At 37.6% G+C, this 18370-nt stretch overlaps 1 protein-coding gene across 5 annotated transcripts in view; it reads right to left on the bottom strand.

Moving 5' to 3' along the window:
- Positions 1-587: 587 nt before the first annotated feature.
- Positions 588-18370, bottom strand: part of CERS3 (ceramide synthase 3) — a 167362-nt gene continuing 149579 nt past the window's right edge. For all 5 annotated transcript variants that reach the window (XM_077124033.1, XM_077124029.1, XM_077124032.1 and 2 more), the window contains one exon: positions 588-3169. In XM_077124033.1, coding sequence (XP_076980148.1) covers positions 3017-3169 — 153 coding nt within the window. In that variant the 3' untranslated portion in view covers positions 588-3016. The remainder of the gene's footprint in view (positions 3170-18370) is intronic.

Below are 18370 nucleotides of genomic sequence, written 5' to 3'. Positions count from 1 at the left end.
TTCTTAAGGAACTCTTAAGAATCTGGGACTCTTAAAATGCAGATTTCTGGTTATCACCCCAGAAGTATTGAATCAAAATGTGCAACAAACTGAGAAAATGCATTTTTAAGCTTGATATTATTCTGTTGAACAGCTAGATTGATAGTTGAAACATCAATCTAGAGCCTGTTTCCTCCTACACTTTTGAAGGGTAAGTACAGAAAATGTGCATGGGAAAACGACCTTTAGTATATTACCCTTTCTTAGCACTTTGATCCTCAGGGATCCAGATGCTGTGATCCAGGCTAGACTCCTACCTCCAAGCTGTCTGTCTACACAGCACACAGTAACCAAAAGGCTCACCCAAGTCAGACATGGGCTGCCAGCCCTGCCCACCCACCACCCACTTGTCTACTCCTTCAAGGACTCCAAGGCCAGCAGCTCTAATAGGGAACATGTCTCTCTCTTCTCCCTTATTTCCCTCCCAGCCCCAGCAAGATGTTTCTGGACAACTGATAAATCTTTGTTTCCATGACCCAGTGAGAGCAGTTATTATCTTCAAGAAGCCACACAACGTATTTGCTAAGTCCACTCAATTACCACATGTGCAAGATTTTATATTTGTTTTATTATGTTATCGTTTAACATTACAACAATACTAATGGGCACTGTGGGGGTATTTTTATTAATTCCTTCTGGCATAGCACTGAGCACTTGTTTCTTGTGGAAAGAGAGGTTATCTTTAAAATTAATCATCTTTAAAAAAATTTATCTTTAAAAAAACCTGCAGGATGTTATGACAATTCATAACTAGGTCTTAAGAAGCGGTTTAGTGCTTCCAATTGTATCAGTCATAACTGAAACTGGTATATCAACTTTATCTTTGATATTCAAATGAGAAAAAACACAGACAAAATTGAAGGATAGAGTATTTTACCATAAGCAAGAAGATCCTAGGTATAGACAAAAGACCAAAATAAATCAGGAAAAAAAATAGGCTTTTATTTGGAAACATAGAAACAATATCTTAGTGTGTCCTTCTTCCACCAAAAAAAAAAAAAAAAGGAAAAATAGTAATACTAAAAATAAAATATTGATAATAAATCAACAGCTATGTTCTAGAGTGAGTGGAGGTAATTTTAGACTGAAAATATCACATTATATATATAATACAAATTTTTTGTACTCATAAAAGCAAATACTATGTAGCAAAAACGACAATGTTTTTCTGTTGTTCTAACAGTTTCTAAAAAAGGAGATCTTGCTGGGAATAAGAATTCTGAATTTTTTTTTTAAGCCTAAAGTTTTTAAAAGCATCTTTTTATTAAAAAACATAACTTCAGAAATCTTTATTGTGTACAGTGACCCTCTTATCCGAAGATGACCCTGCAGCTTGCACAGGTCAGGCCTGCATATATGGTTCTCCAAGCCCCATGGTCCTACCTTACCTTTGGCTTTAGAGATGGGTCCCTGAGCAAAAATAGGATAAAGTTATAAATTTTGACCAAAAAATAAGAGATATCAGTATGGGAGGGGAGTAGAATGGAGAGACCCAGGGGAAGGGTGCATAGTTGGTCCAAATTCTTTCTTTGAAAAAGCTCTTCTTTTCCTCAATCAGCAGAAAACTAAGACATCTTGAAGGTCTGTCCTGCAGTCTGTGCTCAAGAGATGTACTCAGGGAGGTGAGGCGGATGCAAAGGAGACTGGGGGAGGGGTTCACGTCTTTCCTGTTCCTGGAGAGAAGGGAAATTTGGCTACTGGCCTGCCTGCCCCAGCCCATTCTTCCAGAGGGGCAGGCAGCCCGGTGGAAACTTCTTTGAGTATACCAACTGTTCTCTGACCTTTTTCAGGGATATTTTCCAGACCTTTTGTTTTGTTTTGTTTAATGGCTCTCTGGTCTGGCTCTGCTGGCTCCTAGCTGACATAGTGTAGTGTACTTTTTATTTCCAAGATTTCCTTTTGGTTAGGTGGCTCCCATGCATGTCATTCTTCTGGACCCTACTGCTAGCTAGAGAGTCCTGCTAGCCCGATGGAGGGGCACAGTGCAGCAGAGGGGATATTCCTCTCTTAAGAAAAAAGTGCGAGACCTGCCAAGACAAGAAGGAATAGGGCTGCAACTCCTTTTCCTCCACCATACTGCCCGAGAGAGAATTCCAGGGCAACTTGGGTCTCTAACAAATAAGTAGTCAAAAAAAAAGTGGAAAGAGCCTTCTGGATGTTTGCATTTCCATATACATTTAAAAGGAAAAGATATGCCTTTGGTTCAGGCCCAATTAGTGCCAAGTTCAGCCAGGTCTCCCTTTCCCAAACTGAGGTGGAATCATGATGGAAAGAGAGTCAGTTAACAATAAATAACACCAGTGAGCATAAATCCTTATAGTTGGCAGTATATAAGGTGTCCATTTACTTCTAATATCTCATTTGATCCTTCTACAACCCTGTGATGTAGGCAGGGCAGGTGTTATTATCTATTTTATAGCTGAGGCACTGAGACTTGGGAAATTAAGAAGAAAGCTCACAGTAGGAAGTGGCCAAGAAGCTCTGGAAGTCTGGCTTGGTCCTGATACCACCCTTCTATTGCTATCCCCAACTCACCTTTGGGAAATAAATTGGCCTCAGTGTTCTCCATGGCCAAACAAACCTGGAAAATGTGGGTTAACATAGCATTCTCAAACCATGCTGAAGATGGCAAGGTGGGAAGGTGTAAAGGCCTATGAAGTGAGCCTCTGACAATGCATGAATGAATGCAATTAGAACTGAAACAGTTCTCTGGAGAACTCTTTGAAATCTTTGACCAGTCTGAGTCCTAACTGCAGTAAAATCCATGGGGATGCTTATATTTAACATTTTAACACAAATTAATAACATTTTCATTAAATACATCTTAGGTGGGAGGGAAATACTGTCCCTTAGACAGAGGAAGGGCAGAATCTGGGGTATCTGTGGGTCCCGTCAACCACAGTGATGGATGGGAAGTGCTCCAGGCTTCCAGGAGCCTAAGCAGCACATGGTGCCCTAGATCTGCGTGGGCTTCATGCTAATGACCATGCTGGCCATTGGGAATGAGGTTCTGGGCAGCCCCAATGCCATTCTTCAAACAGTCTATCTCTTTGCCTTTGGGAGCCTCCTCTTCCTCCTCCTCTTCCTCTTCTTTGTCCTCCTCATCATCACTTCTCACATCCTGGACATTCTAGACAAAGGAAAGAATGGACTGTGAGCAAGTCTTTCAGGAAAAATAGGCCCACATCAGAGACATGGCTCCCTTTAAGGGTAACCTGGTATCCAAACAATTAAATGCTCACCTAGACAGATTCTACACCATGGGTCATAAAACAAATCTTAACAAATTAAAATAACTGAAAGTATACAAAGTATGTTTTTAGACTCATAATGGAATGCTTTTTAGCTCATAATAAAACTAATTTAGAAATAAATGTCAAAAATAATAGGAAAATCTCAAAACGCTTATAACAACACAATTCTAAATAATAAATGGGTCAAAAAGGAAGACTCAAAGTCAATTAGAAAATATTCTGAACTTAATGAAAATGAAAATACAACATATCAAAATTTGTGTAATGTAGAAAAAGCAGTCCTTAGAAGGAAATTTTATTTCCATTAAATAAATCCTTGTATTAGAAAAGAAGAAAGGTCTCAAATAATATGAATTTTCACCTTAAGAAATTAGAAAAAGGCGAGCACAATAAACACAGAACAAACAAAAGGGAGGAAATAATAAAGAACAGAGATCAGTTAAATTGAAAGCAGCTGGTTCTTTGAAAAGATCCCTAAAATTGATAAATCCCTAGCAAGATTAACAAAGAAAAAAAGAGGGAAAGAAAAAAACAGGAATGAAAGAGAGACTATGACTTCAGACATTACAAGAATAGTAACAGAATACTATGAACAACTCTATATACACAAATTCAACAACTTGGATGAGGATCAATTTCTCAAAAAACACATGGTACTAAAATTCACCCAAGATGAAAAAGATAGCCTGCATAATCCTATGACTATGATAGAAATTGAATTTGTAGTCAAAATACATCCTGTAAAAGTACATTAGCAGGCCCAGATGGTTTCACTGGCAAATTTTACCAAACATTTAAAGAGGAAATAGTACCAAATCTCCATTACTTCTTCCAGGAAACAGAAGATGAGAGAACACTCCCAATTTATTTTATGAGGCCAGTATTACCTCATAAAATAAAAAAAAGACAGTACAAAGAAAGACAACTACAGCCCAATGCTTCTCATGAATGTAGGTGTAAAAAAAATCCTCAACAAAAGATTACAAATCAAATCCAGTAATGTATAAAAATAATAGTACAACATGACCAAGTGGGATTTGTCCCAGCAATGCAGAACTGGTTTGGTATTTGGAAATCAATCAATGTAATTCATCTTATTAATAATCGAAAGAAGAAAAAATAGATGACAAATTGATGCCAAACAAATTATGTGACAAAATTTGACATTCATTCATGGTAAAAATTCTCAGCAAAGGAGTAACAGGAAAGAGCTTTTTCAGTCTGGTAAGAAGTATCTACAAGAAACTACAGCTAATATCATACTAATAGTGTAAGAGCAAATCATGTACCCCTAAGATGTGTATCACAGTAAGTATGTCTACTTCCACCACTCTTATTCAACATCATATTGAAAATCTTAGCCAATGTGAAAAGGCAAGGAAAAGAACTAAAACGCATACATATTGGAAAGGAAGAAATATAACTCTCCTTAGGTGCATGTGACATGATTGTCTTTGTAGGAAACCCCAAGCAATCTACCAAAAACCTCCTAGAAGTAATCACTGAATTTAGCAAGGCTGTAGAATACAAGGTCAACACACAAAAATCAGCTAAAGAACCTCTGATTTCTATCCACTAGTGTAGTAGGCTGAAAATGTGCCCCAAAGATATCAGTTTCTAAAGCCTGGACCCTGTGAATATTACTTTATACGGTAAATTTTTTTTTCCAGATGCGATTAAATTAAGGACTTGGGGATGAGAAGATTATTCTGGATTATTTGGTGGGCCCTAAATGCCATGAGAAATGTCCCTATAAGAGAGAGGCAGAGGGAGATTTCATACCCAGAGGAGAGGCAAGGTGAAGATGGAGGCAGAGATGGGAGGGATGCAGCTATAAGGCAGAATTCCAAGGACTTTACCAAAAGCTGGAAGAGGCAAGAAACAGATTCTCCCCAAGAGCCTCTGAAGGGAGTGTGGCCTTGCTAACCCCTGGATTTCAGCCCCATGAAACTGATTTCAGACTTCTGGCCTCCAGAACAGTGAGAGAATAAATTTCTATTGCTTTATGACACTACGTTTGTGATAATTTGTTTCAGGGACTACAGGAAACCAACACAACTAGCAATGTCCAATTAAAAACTGTCCAACTAAAAACCAAAATTAAAAAAACACAATAATATTTATAATAGCTCTAAAAATGAAATATTTATATATAAATATGAAAAGCATATACCAGGGCAGTATGTTAAAAACTATAAAACTCAGATTGAAAGAAATCAAAGAAGATCTAAATAACTGGAGAGATATAATATGTTCATAGATTAAAAGGCTCAACATTGTAAAAATGTTACTTCTCCTCAAACTAATCTATGGATTGCATACAATATCAATCAAAGTCCCAGCAGGAATTTGGGTAGAGATAAACAAGTTGATTCTAAAAATTATATGGCAAAGCCAAGGAACTAGAATAGCTAAAGCAATTTTGAAAAAGAAGAAGAAAGTTGAAGGACAAATACTACCTAATTTTCAGACTTACTATAAAGCTACAGTAATCAAGGCAGGTTGTATTAGTTAAGGGATAGACATGGAGATCAATGGGACAGAACAGACAATCCAGAAATAGACGCATACAAATATGGCCAACCAAGTTTGACAAAAGATGAAAAAGCAATTCAAACATTCAACAAATGTTTTTGGAAGAATTGCACATATATAAGCAAAAACAAACAAACAAACAAAAACCTCAACCTAAATCCATATTTTATACCCAAATCAACTCAAAATGGGTCACAGATTGAAATGTAAAATTGTAAAACTTTTAGAAGAAAATTCATGACCCTAGATTGGGCAATGAGTTCTTAGACATGACACAAAAGGCATGATCCATAAGAAAAAAAAAAAAAAGACAAACAGGTCTACAGCAAAACTAAAATTTTTTGCTCTCAAAAAGACAGTATGCAGAAAATGAATAGATGAGTTGCAGACTGGGAGAATATATTTGCAAATCACATATCTGATTTTTATTCAGAATAAAGAACTCTTGGAACTTAATAAGAAAAAAAAAATTTTAAAAAGGGCAAATGACACAAACAGAAACTTCACCAAAGACTATATAGGATGTCAAATAAGCACACGAAAAGATGTTCAACATCATTAGCTCTTAAGAAAAACACAAATTAAAACCATGATGAGATACAGCTTCAAACTCATTAGAAAGACTCAAATTAGAATTACTCATAAAACCAGGTCCTGACAAGGATGTGGAGCAACTAGAATTCTTTAGCACTGCTGATGGAATGGAAACGATTTGGCAGTTAATTATAAAGTTAAACAGACATTTACTATGTGTCCCAGAAATTCTACCCGAGTAGAATTTCAGTTGAAATGCATTAGCAATGAACATTCACACACAAAAGCAAGTGTTTATAGAAGCTTTATTCATAAATGCTTTATTCTCATAAATAAAATGTTAGAAGCAATCAAAATGTCCTTCAACTGGGGAATGGATAAACTAGTACATCCATTAAATGAAATACTACTTAACAATAAAAAGAAACAAATTATTGATACTCACAATAACTTGGATGACTCAAAGGCTTTATGCTGCATGAGAAAACCCGTAGTTTCAAAAGGCTACCTTCTGTCTGCTATATATACGCAATTTATATGACAGTCTTGAAAAGACAAACTATAGAGATGGAGAACATATAAGTGGTTGTCAGGAGTAGAAGTGGAGGGAAGAGTTATTTGGGGTGATGGAATTTTTCTGTACCTTGATTATGGTGATAGTTGTTTGAATGTATTACTTATATTAAGATCACTAAACATATACCAACAGAAAAAAACGTATCTTAGTGATGATAATTTTTAAAATGAAACTGAAAAGTATTTCTTTTCAAAAAGCAAACTGTGGTTTCCCCAATAGATACTTGCTATGCAAAGCATTAACTGCGTGGGCATTTTGGTTTATTTTTTATTCCTGGTAATTACGATGTTTCCTATTTTCTTTATGCAAGAACTCCTTCAAGGACAGTTCTTTTTTTGTTTCGTTTTGGGTTTTTTGTTTGTTTGTTTGTTTTAAAGATAAACAACCAGGCTTTGGTTTATTTTTATTTATTAAAAATATGTAGAAACCCTCCCTCAAGTGCTGCTAAAGCAGACAACAAGAAGCAGGGGAAATCTGCCTTTGGTTTACTTCAAAAAAAAGGGAAAACTATGTCAAAGCTTAAAAATGGGTACAACATCCGATGTTGCCTCTCTCTCTCTTAGCCCAACTCTGCAAGTGAAATCACTGCCCTCTCCATTACATGGGACATGACATCCAGGGGTGAAAGTCTCCCTGGCAATGTGGGAGATGACTTCCAGGAATGAATCCAGACCTGGCACCATGGGATCAACAATGCCATCCTGACCAAAAGGGGGGAAAAGTGTAACAAATAAGGTATCAGTGGCTGAGAGAGTTCACATAGAGTCAAGAGGCTACTCTGGAGGCTGCTCTTATGCAAGTTTCAGCTAGATATTGCTAATTGCTGAAGTTTGCCAGCACCCCAACCAATATCATTCCTGCTAACCCTAAAGACCCCCAGGGTGCTAAGATTGTACAAAGGTTGCATGCACTAAGTTTATCAAGGACAGTTCTTCATCAAGAATGATATGTTTCTTTCTCTTCTCTCATGATGTTCTCTAATTTTGTGAGGAAACTAGGAGAATAACACTGCCCCTGAGAAGGAACAGTGGAATTTCTATAAATCAGGCCTCATTGTGAAAGACAAAAGATTATATAAATGATTAAAACAATACAGAAAATTCAAGCTCTGTTCAAGTGAAATGTTGGGCATGATCCCTCACCTTCTAAGACTCACAAACATCTCTATTAAATCCAGCTTAGAAAAGAAAAAAAAATACATATATATACACATATGGAAGGTAGAGGCTGTTTCCTCACATATCATTTTTCAAGATGACATCCATGACCATGAGTTACTTTTTCCTTTTGTGGCCTTCAAACTGAAACTGACCACCTCTGAGGAGTCTAGAAGTACATGCAACCAAATACCTCCCCTGTGTATAATCTTCAGGGAAACACAGCTTTTGAGGAAAAAAAAAGCAACCAAAATACAAACATTCTGCTGGCCTTATCACAGAAATTTAACTTCAGGGAGCTCTAATCTCTAAGTATTGTTTTGTTTTTCACAACAGTACCAAAAGGGTCTCAAATAAACCAACCTCACTCTAAGTACTGAGGAATAAACGTGGCATCTAATCAATTAAGATGCAACCAAGAAAGGCAACCTTTCTATGATATGTTGGGAGCCAGGATCAAAAGTACTCCTCTCTAGAGCCAAGCCTTCCAGGAAAGAGTCACACTTGCTTTCCTGATATGTGCACAGGCCTCCAAGGGAAAACTCAAATCAAAACAAAGAAATTAAATTTCTCTCCAGAAATGCAGGCTAGCATCTACCCACCTATTTCTTCAGGGTTTGAAGAGCTACTTTAGCTGAGAAATAAACTGATCCTCAAAGAGGCTGCCCAGCTGCCACAAACCCCATGGTCAAGCACCCTCACCTCTAAGATGAGATCCTGGAGTGAACAGGGCCTCTGAGAAATGTACAGCATCTTGGGGGTCACAAAGGTTGCGAAGCACGGCTGATTTGTAAGGACCAGAGGTTAAAGAAGCCAGACACTCTGCAATGTGCAGGAAGGCCTATATGATGCCCAGAGGGCCTGCCTGATGTCCAGATGTCCTGCCAGACGTGCATTAGGTGAAAAACCTGTATATGATTATTCAAGCCTGAAACCAAACTCAATTTTACCTTTAGACACAGTAATTTTTGTATGGTTTTAATATACAGGCATACCTCAGAATTATTGCAGGTTTGGTTCCAGACCACCACAATAAAGCAAATAATGCAATAAAGTGAGTCACATGAATTTTTTGGTTTTTCAGTACATATAAAAGTTACATTTACACTATACTATAGTCCATTAAGTGTGCAATAGCATTATGTCTATAAAAATAATGTACATCCTTTAATTTAAAAATACTTTATTGCTAAAGAATACAATTCTAACCATCATCTGAGCCATTGGCGACTTATTATCTGTTTGCTAGTGAGAGTCTTACCCTGATGGCTGCTAACTGACCAGGGTGGTGGTTGCTGAAGGGTGAGATGGCTGTGGCAATTTCTTAAAATAAGGCAACAATGAAGTTTGTTACATCAGTTGACTCTTCTTTTCACAAAAGATTTCTCTGTAGCATGCCATGCTGTTTGATAGCATTGTACCTACCATAGAATTTATTTCAAAACTGGAGTCAATCCTCTCAAACCGTGCTGCTGCTTTATTCATTAAGTTTATGTAATATTCTAAATCTTTTGTTTTCATTTCAACAATGTTCACAGCATCTTCACTAGGAGTAGATTCCATCTACAAGAAACCACTTTCTTTGCTCATCTTTAAGAAGCAACGCTTTATCTATTCAAGTTTTATCATAAGATTGCAATTCAGTCACATCTTCAGGTTCCACTTATTATAGTTCTTTTGCTATTTCTGCATCATCTTAAATTACTTCTTCTATTAAGGTCTACAACACCTAAAAGTCATCCATGAGGGTTGGAATCAACTTCCAAACTCCTATTAATGTTGATATTTTGACCCCTTCTCATGAACCATGAATGTTTTTAATGGCATCTAGAATGGTGAATCTTCCTAGAAGGTCTTCAATTTACTCTGTCCAGATCCATCAGAGGAGTCACCTAGTTTGGCAGCTACAGCCTATTAAATATATTTCTTAAATAATAAAACTTGAATGTTGAAATTACTCCCTAATCTATGAGCTGCAGAATGGATGTTGTGTTAGCAGGCATGAAAAGAATATTCATTTTTTTGTAAATCGCCATCAGAGCTCTTAGGTGACCAGGTGCATTGTCAATGAGCAGTAATATGTTGAATGGAATCTTTTTGTCTGAGCAGTAGATCTCAACAGTGGGCTTCAAATATTCAGTGAACCATGTTGTAAACAGATGTGCTCTCATCCAGGCATGGTTTTTCCATTTATAGAGCAAAGGAAGAGTTGATGTCGCATAGTTCTTAAGGGCCTAAGGACTTTTGGAATGGTAAAATGAGCACTCACTTCAACTTAAAGTTACAGCTGCATTAGTCCCTAACAAAAGAGTCAGCCTGTCCTTTGAAGCTTTGAAGCCAGGAATTGACTTTTCCTAGCGAGTTATGAAATTCCTAGTTGGCATCTTCTTCCAATAGAAAGGTGTTTCAGCTACTAAAGCCACCTTCATTAAATTATCTTAGCTAGATCTTCTGGATAACTTTCTGCAGTTTCTACATTAGCACTTGCTGCTTCACCTTGCACTTGCTATGGAGACAACTTCTTTCCTTAAATCTCATGAACCAACCTCTGCTACCTTCTAATTTTTCTTCTGCAGTTTCTTCGCCTCTCTCAGCCTTGATAGAACTGAACATAGTCAGGGACTTGCTCTGGATTAGGTTTTAGTTTCAGAGAATAATGTGGCTGGTGTGATCTTCTATCCAGAACACTTAAATTTTTCTCCTTATCAGCAATAAGGCTCTTTTGCTTTCTTATCATTTGTGTGTTCGCTGGAGTAGCACTTTTGTGTCAAGAACTTTTCCTTTGCATTCATAACTTGATTAACTGTTCAGTGCAAGAGGCCTAGTTTACAGCCTATCTTGGCTTTTGACATGCCTCCCTCACTAAACTAAATCATTTCTAGCTTTTAATTTCAAGCAAGGGACATGCCACTCTTCCTTTCACTTGAACATTTAGAGACTACTGTAGGGTTATTATTGGACTAATTCCAATACTATTGTGTCTCAGGGAATAAGGAGGCCCAAAAAGAGGAAGAGAGACTAAGAATGGCTGGTCGGTAGAGCATTCAGAACAAAAACAAGAGTTATCAGTTAGGTTTGCTGAATTATATGGGTGAGGTCTATGTTCCCTAAAGCAATTATAATAGTAACATTAAAGATCACTGATCACAAATCACCTTGTAATAGATATAATAATAATAACAAAGTTTGAAATATTGTGAGAATTACCAAACTGTGACACGGAGACATGAAGTGAATACATGCTGTTGGAAAAATGACTCCAACAGATTTGCTCAATTCAGGGTTGCCACAAAACTTCAATGTGTAAAAAACACATTATCTATGAAGCATAATAAAGAGTAGTGTGATAAAATAAGGTATGCCTGCATCCGGAATTTTTGGATATGCAACTCTGCATATTAGTCAAGGGAATACTTTTATTTAGAACTTCACAATTGCAGAAAACAATGTTACTGATGCCAATGCTACCAGTGGCATTTGTCACCAGCACAACACAGCTTTATCCATCTGTAGTTGACCTCATTCATGGTGAATCTTCACATTAGCAAGTACAAGCAAGCATATGCCAACTTCATTACATCTTCTAGTGTAATCACATCCACATGCTGACACATGAGAAGTATATTTTATTAGAAATTGTATTCACCTTACCTCTTTTTATTTACAGGGAGGGCATTATATTGTTTTTTGAAATTATGATTATAGGTAAGTTATATTATCTAAGAATTCAGTTTCAGACTAGTGAGGAGGGGTATGGGTCCAATAGAGTTAAAAATCATTGCCCAAGACAGTGAATCAAGCTCATAAAGGATCCCCGAGAATTTCCTAGTGAATAGAGTATGTTTGATGGAAGTCTATGGCAGTTATGTTTCATGTAAGCTTGAATGATGTACATTAGAAATCATATAGCATTGAAGTATTAATAAAAATCTCACATTAAATTCAATCTTATCCTGTATGTGTCACCTTTAAAGTAACAGTAAGAGACAACATTTAAGGGGCTCACCACATGCCAGGTACTGGGTGAAGGCTTAGCATGATTGATAGCATTTCATTTTCACAACATCCCTAGGATGAGCCATCTGATTTACTTTAGAAGACAGCACACAGAGGCACAAAGGGGTTAAGTAACTTTGACAAAGTCACACAGCTACAACAGTCAGAGACAGATTGAAAACCCAGACACTAAGCTTAGATACCTTGAACCAAAGTGCTCTACAGACTCCTGCTGGATTGTCTGCATCACTACTTAGGAGGCAGACAATCCAGTTCTCCTTGAGGTCAGTTCCTTTCTTTGCATAAGAAATCTATTCCTCTCCTCCTACAGAGACATGAAGTGAGCACATGCTGCTAGAAAAATGGCACCAACAGACTTGCTTGATTCAGTCTCTACATTTTCTCACCCCTTCTGACCTTGCTCTGTGGTGCCATCATGTCTGGCCTTCATGCATAAAATCTGAAAAGATGAAAATCATCCATAGTTAATTATTTTTATTCTGTGACATATTCTATTCTATCCCATTTTGTTTTAAGAATGATGGTCAAGACCCATGAAACTGATTTTGTGGCCTATGAATGATTTGCAACCCACAGTTTGAAAAAAAATGCTAGAAAAATGAGGTTTTTCTAATCAGCAACTGAAATTCAGAAAAGTTTAAGAAAAGATACAAACCTTATCCACAATCCATATTCTGCAAAGAATCATGTCACAACAGCAAAAATTTCCCAGTAATTAAACAACTTAATAGAAGATCACAAGCAAAACCAAATTTGCTCTACGGCAAAGGAGAAATCTATATGCTTGTTAAAAGGTCCACTCAGAGTGTTTTCTGGAATTCCTACCTGTCTGACTGACCGAATGCCAAGATTCTGCTTACACAACTGCATGAGTCCCTTTCTTGGAATTAGGGGACTTTTTTTCTTTTATTATCCTTCCCTCCTGTTGTTTTTCAAACACTAATACCCCTCACTCCTCCCCCATTCTTAGCTTTTGTCACTGGGCTATTATAATTTGTCTCAGCAGATTGTTGACTTGCAGTCTCCCACAAATTATTAAAGGCCCAAGAAAATATCTGCATAAAGAAAGGTCCAAAACTTTCTTTGAAGAGTGGAGGCCTGCACCTAGGCATCAGCAACCAAAGGGCTGTGGCTCTTTGTTCACAGTTTGCAACATGCTTGTCAAAGCATGTTGCAGTGCCATGATTTCCCAAACTGAGCTTCCCCTTGGTGAGGTTTTTGCAGCCACCATTAAAGATAGACATTACTATTCTCATAACTCCAGATAACTTTCTTTCTAGAATTAGCAAATGTATCTAGTATTCAACTGGACTTTTCCCAGAAATGAACTAGATTCTTTAGAACAGGGAATTATCAATATTATTCATTCCACAATTGGAAGTAGACAACCATAATTTTTGTAAGGTCTTTTAAGACTTGTTCCTCCTAAAAATTCCTTTCAGTTAGAAAAAGAAAGAGGGACAGGTTACCAGCTTTAGTGACATCTTATTACTTAGCTTAATCTGGATTTTGGAATGCTCATTTCAATAAATGGAACCAGAACTGGCAAATGACAGCTTGGAATTCCAAGAGGCAGGAAAGAGCTGCATTCTGAGGCTGGGATTAAAATGACTCATAGTTCCTATGAAGGGAAGCTCTCAATAAATTGAGAACATCCAATACGCTAGAAGAAGTAAGAAGTCCTGAAATTGGCACCAAATATCCTTCATTTTATTAATTCTCATGTTAAAGTAAAAATTTCTCTTTGAAAGGTATGTTCTAAAGAGCAGAGGAATAGAGAAGAACTCTCTCACAAAGACTCACTCATTCTGTGAACAGGAGTATCCCTAATGCAATAAACATATTTCCCACTTCCGTCCATCCCTTTCTTTTGGGGAGCTCATGAAAAACTGATTGGACTTATAATATCATGTGGTAATTAGCTTTAGCTGGCAGCCAATCTCTTAGACACAGAATACCAGGATTAAGACAACAGCCCTGGCTTCCCAAGGTTCTTTATTTTTTTCTAATGTGTAGAATGCATTGTTTATTAATCCATGTTCTTAAGATTTTAAATCTCATAAATTTGACATTTTCATTAAAAATGATTGCAAAAGTTTTTTTATTAAGCCAAATCAATTCTTAATTTCATAAAGAAAATCAAGATGGCTTTGCTACCAGAACAACTTGCAAGTTAACAGAAACTTAAGATTGCCCCACATTTGTCCATGTTGCCAGATCATGATGGGTTCAATAGTTCCGAGTGTGGTCTTTTCATCAGAAGACCTGATTTGGTAGTGTGGGTGAATATTAACACATAATTTTAGAGGACACATTCATATTCCTTCATATCCCTTTATAACATCTCTACTATTGAACTTTGCCATTTCTGTTGCAACGAACACTCCAGGTGCATGCATCATGTTACATACTCATATGCAACTCCCCTAAGTGATCTCTCTGCTCCTACCACATTCTCAATACCAACAGGTTTTTGGTCCTTAACTACCCAATCCAAAGTTATCAGCATGGCATTCCTTTACTCAAGTTCTCTAGTTACTTTTCTCTCAGAAACCTGATTCTTTTAATTTTTCTTTTTACTGAATATTACACTTTGAACAGAGTTTAACATGAATAGCTGAATAGAGTTCAACATGAATAGTTGGAGGGCAGAGGACAAATTTTGTGTCTTTGGTATCCTTCAGAGAAAATCAAGTCTCTGTCCATCATCAAGAGAAAGAAGGAAAACAACCGAAGTAAATACCATTGTTGGCATCTTCCTTTAATATTAGATATCATTATGATATTCTTTCAACTTCCTCCTTTTACACTCCACTTTTCTCATCTACCTCCTTCTATCTATCTATTTATTCATAATTTTTTCCTCCCTCCATATTTGACATCTTTTTCAGGAAGTTGATATGTAAAAATCTATCTGTACGCTTGTTTTATAAACTTATTTAAATGGGCAAAATTCCTACCCAAAGGCAAATGCCACAAAATATACGAATGCCAGATATTTACATTCTAGAAATGTGGTAGAGATAAAAAAAAAGTATTGAATCAGTGAATACATAGCTAGCAAGAACATGCACATAAAGAATTTAAAAATGGTACTCAAGTACATCTCAATTTTAATAAGTTCTTCTACACATACAAAGTAGAACTAAAGTAAATCAAAGTTAGAAGGCATCCAACTATACAGATTCCTTATAAATTACTGGTATCAATGTAGGAAGGCAAGAAGCAACAGGGATAAACATAACCTATATTATAGAACTCATGTCATCAAAACCTCTAGTCTGCCTTAGCACAGAGTAGCTTTCCTAGCCTGCTGCACAGTGATCCTAAAATTACTAGCAAGGAAGATTAGTATGAGAATGATTTTTTATGGCTAAATTGACTTCGTGTCATAATTATTCTCCATTGTAGCATTCACAGAAGAATTTCATCTATAAAACAGACAAAAAAGACAGCCATATCTGAATGCTTCATTTCTTGATCCATTCTAAACTCTCCCATGTCAAGTACTTGCTAGCTCTCTTTCAACCAGATAACACTGGTTGAAGTAGAGGCATTTCAGTTTTACCATCTTCTCAAACATTCCTTTCCACTGAGATAACAATGTCCTTACTATACTCCTCTGGTAGGGAAAGTTATTTCTCTTTTCCCCTATGATCTTTTCTCTTTCCTGCTGTTGGAGTAAATCTTGTGGTAGAAGGGAATTGGGTACCAGGGGTAAGAGTCAAGTTGCTCAGTTCTTTATTAATATTTCTGAGGGAAAAGGATGAAAGGCCACAGTCTTTATGGGAATTTTTTGCTTCACCTGACAAAAGATCAACCTGCCACCTCTTACATAGCCACATCCAAGCAGTAGTGTTGATGGAGAACAGGGTGCAGAGTTGCCTGGTCTACGTACACTCATGACACAAATTTCAAAGGGACACTCAGCCTTGCTGCTCACCAGGCCACACCACTCTGATGAGTCTACCTTCCCACTCTCCAAAACAATTATCTCACATTTTTGCCGCTTTCCTCAGCTTTTCGAACACCACCTTTTTCAACCCCCTGCTCTCATTTGATGCCTTTACCTCATACTTAATTGAGAAAATAAAAGCAATCTAGTGTGAATTCCCTCATTTTCCTGTCAATAAACCCACAGCCCTAATCACATCTGTCCAAGCTCCTATCAAAAAAAGGCCAATTCTCTCAACTGAACGCTGGATACCTCTCCCTCTCACCTTATCCAGGACTCTGATGCCATCACTCCTCATTCTCTCCAGCAATGATAATGGCTCATTCTCAGCTGGATTAATCCCACCAATAAGGAAACATGCTCTAGTAGTTCCATCTTAAAAGCAAAACACAAAAAAAGATACCTTGCTTGGTCTTAACCCACTTTCAGCTATCACTCCATTTCACTACTCCCCCAATTCCCAATAAAAAATATCTGTTCCAGAGTTGTCTCACTCTCTAACTACACTTTTTTGGCTACTATTCCTTCTCGGCCAGCTCTGAGAGGGCTTTGCAGCTATCACCTCTATAAAGGCTCTGAAAGTCCTGTGTGTTACCAAATCCAGCAGTTACTTGTCCTCATTTCACTTTGACTCCTAACAGTGTAGATACATCCAGTCATTCTTTACTTCTTGAAACACTTCATTCTCCAAGCTTCTGGGATACTATGCCCTCCAGCTTTTGGTATACCACTTAAGACCCCATTTCCAGTCTACTTTGCTTGTGACTTATCACTCTTTACCTGATTATAAATATTGGATTCCCCAGTATTTAGAAATATTGGGTCCTTCTTTCTTCTCTAGATATTCTTAGGTGATTTTATGTACTACCTACTATGAACTCAGTATATATTGGGCAAGTGAATGAGTGAGTGAATGAATGAATACCATGTAAATGCAGTGACTCTCAAATTTGTATCTGTAACTCAGATCTTTCTTCCAGGCTTCCAACTTGAATAGTCAATAGCAAGACATCTCCCTCAGCTGTACTACAGTCTTTTCAGTCTGGCCTTCTCCCCTCATACTAACTCTTTTCCTGGTCTTCCATATTTCAGCAAATTCACTCAACTGCTAAAGACAAAAACCCAGAATCATTCTTGATCCCTTACTCTTACGGAGACTTGGTTTTCCAGCCTGTTGCACTAAGCTGAGTTCTTTGATACAGGCCTCTTTACTTTCAATTTTCCAAAAGTTGTCTCTAGCGATTTCCAAGTTATATCAAATCTCTTCTGGCCAGGATCCGGATTCTGAGCTGGCATGGTCCACCAGCAAGCCCACCCTTTATGACCACAGCCTAGCTGTCAGCTGAGCTGTGCCACAGCAGGCTGCCCCGAGGGATGCAGCAGCATATAGTATGGTCCCAAAAGACTCCTGCTGACCTTCAGTGCTCTGCAGCAGGATTTTTGACAGCAACTTCATGTTGTATATGCTGGACAGTGCTGCTTCTCCATCTAAGAGAGGCAATGCTGCTATTGTTGGCAAGATTACTGAATAAGGAAAATTCAAAAAGAATCTTGCCTGCACTTCTCTAGGGATAGGTAAAGTATGATTTCTTCTTGGACAACTCCAATCCATCCATCTACATTTCCCTCTACTTCAAGAGGGAGAACAAAACATTCTCTCTCATTGGTCATAGCTGAGTGGCCATTATATGAGGCTATACTACACCAGAACTTCCCAACTGATATGTCATGACAGGGTTAAAAGGTAAGCTGAGATATTGATTCTCTTGGCCCCTAGGGTTTACAAAGTCTAAAGCCCCAGGATGACTGAAGTCATTGTGCTAGTCTCCTCCTGCTTTGGGTAGTTACCTCAATTTACCCAAGTGTGCTATATAAATATTACTAATTTCTCAGGTGCCATGAAGTGATAAAGATTGGGAAGCATGTCCTGGTTTCTGCCTACAAAGATTAATGTAATTTTTCAATAAATAGCAACCTTGGCTCATTTTCTTCTTCTAAGCAATCGTCCTTATAAGTCCAGAGATGCTGTGTAATTCAAACTTGGGTTCTATGATTCCTGGGGAGAGAAAGTAGGTATGCAATGCAGGTGGTGAGAGTCAGCTGCCACTAGTGTTTGACTGGCTCTGCTGGCTTGGACCCAGACTTCAGTGAAGGTAAGCAGTGAATAAAAAAAGTGATGAGGGAGACATAGTCACTAACTGAATTAGAATGAAAAAAGAAGGCCTGTCTGGTGTGGTCAACACTACTTCACCCTGTGTGTCCACCCCAACATAAACCACACATAACTAGGAAGGAACTGAAG

This window comes from Tamandua tetradactyla, chromosome 12 (genome assembly GCF_023851605.1).
Source record: "Tamandua tetradactyla isolate mTamTet1 chromosome 12, mTamTet1.pri, whole genome shotgun sequence".
Taxonomy (NCBI): Eukaryota; Metazoa; Chordata; class Mammalia; order Pilosa; family Myrmecophagidae; genus Tamandua; species Tamandua tetradactyla.
The sequence above is the reverse complement of the archived record's forward strand: the minus strand, read 5'-3'. Positions and strand labels throughout refer to the sequence as shown.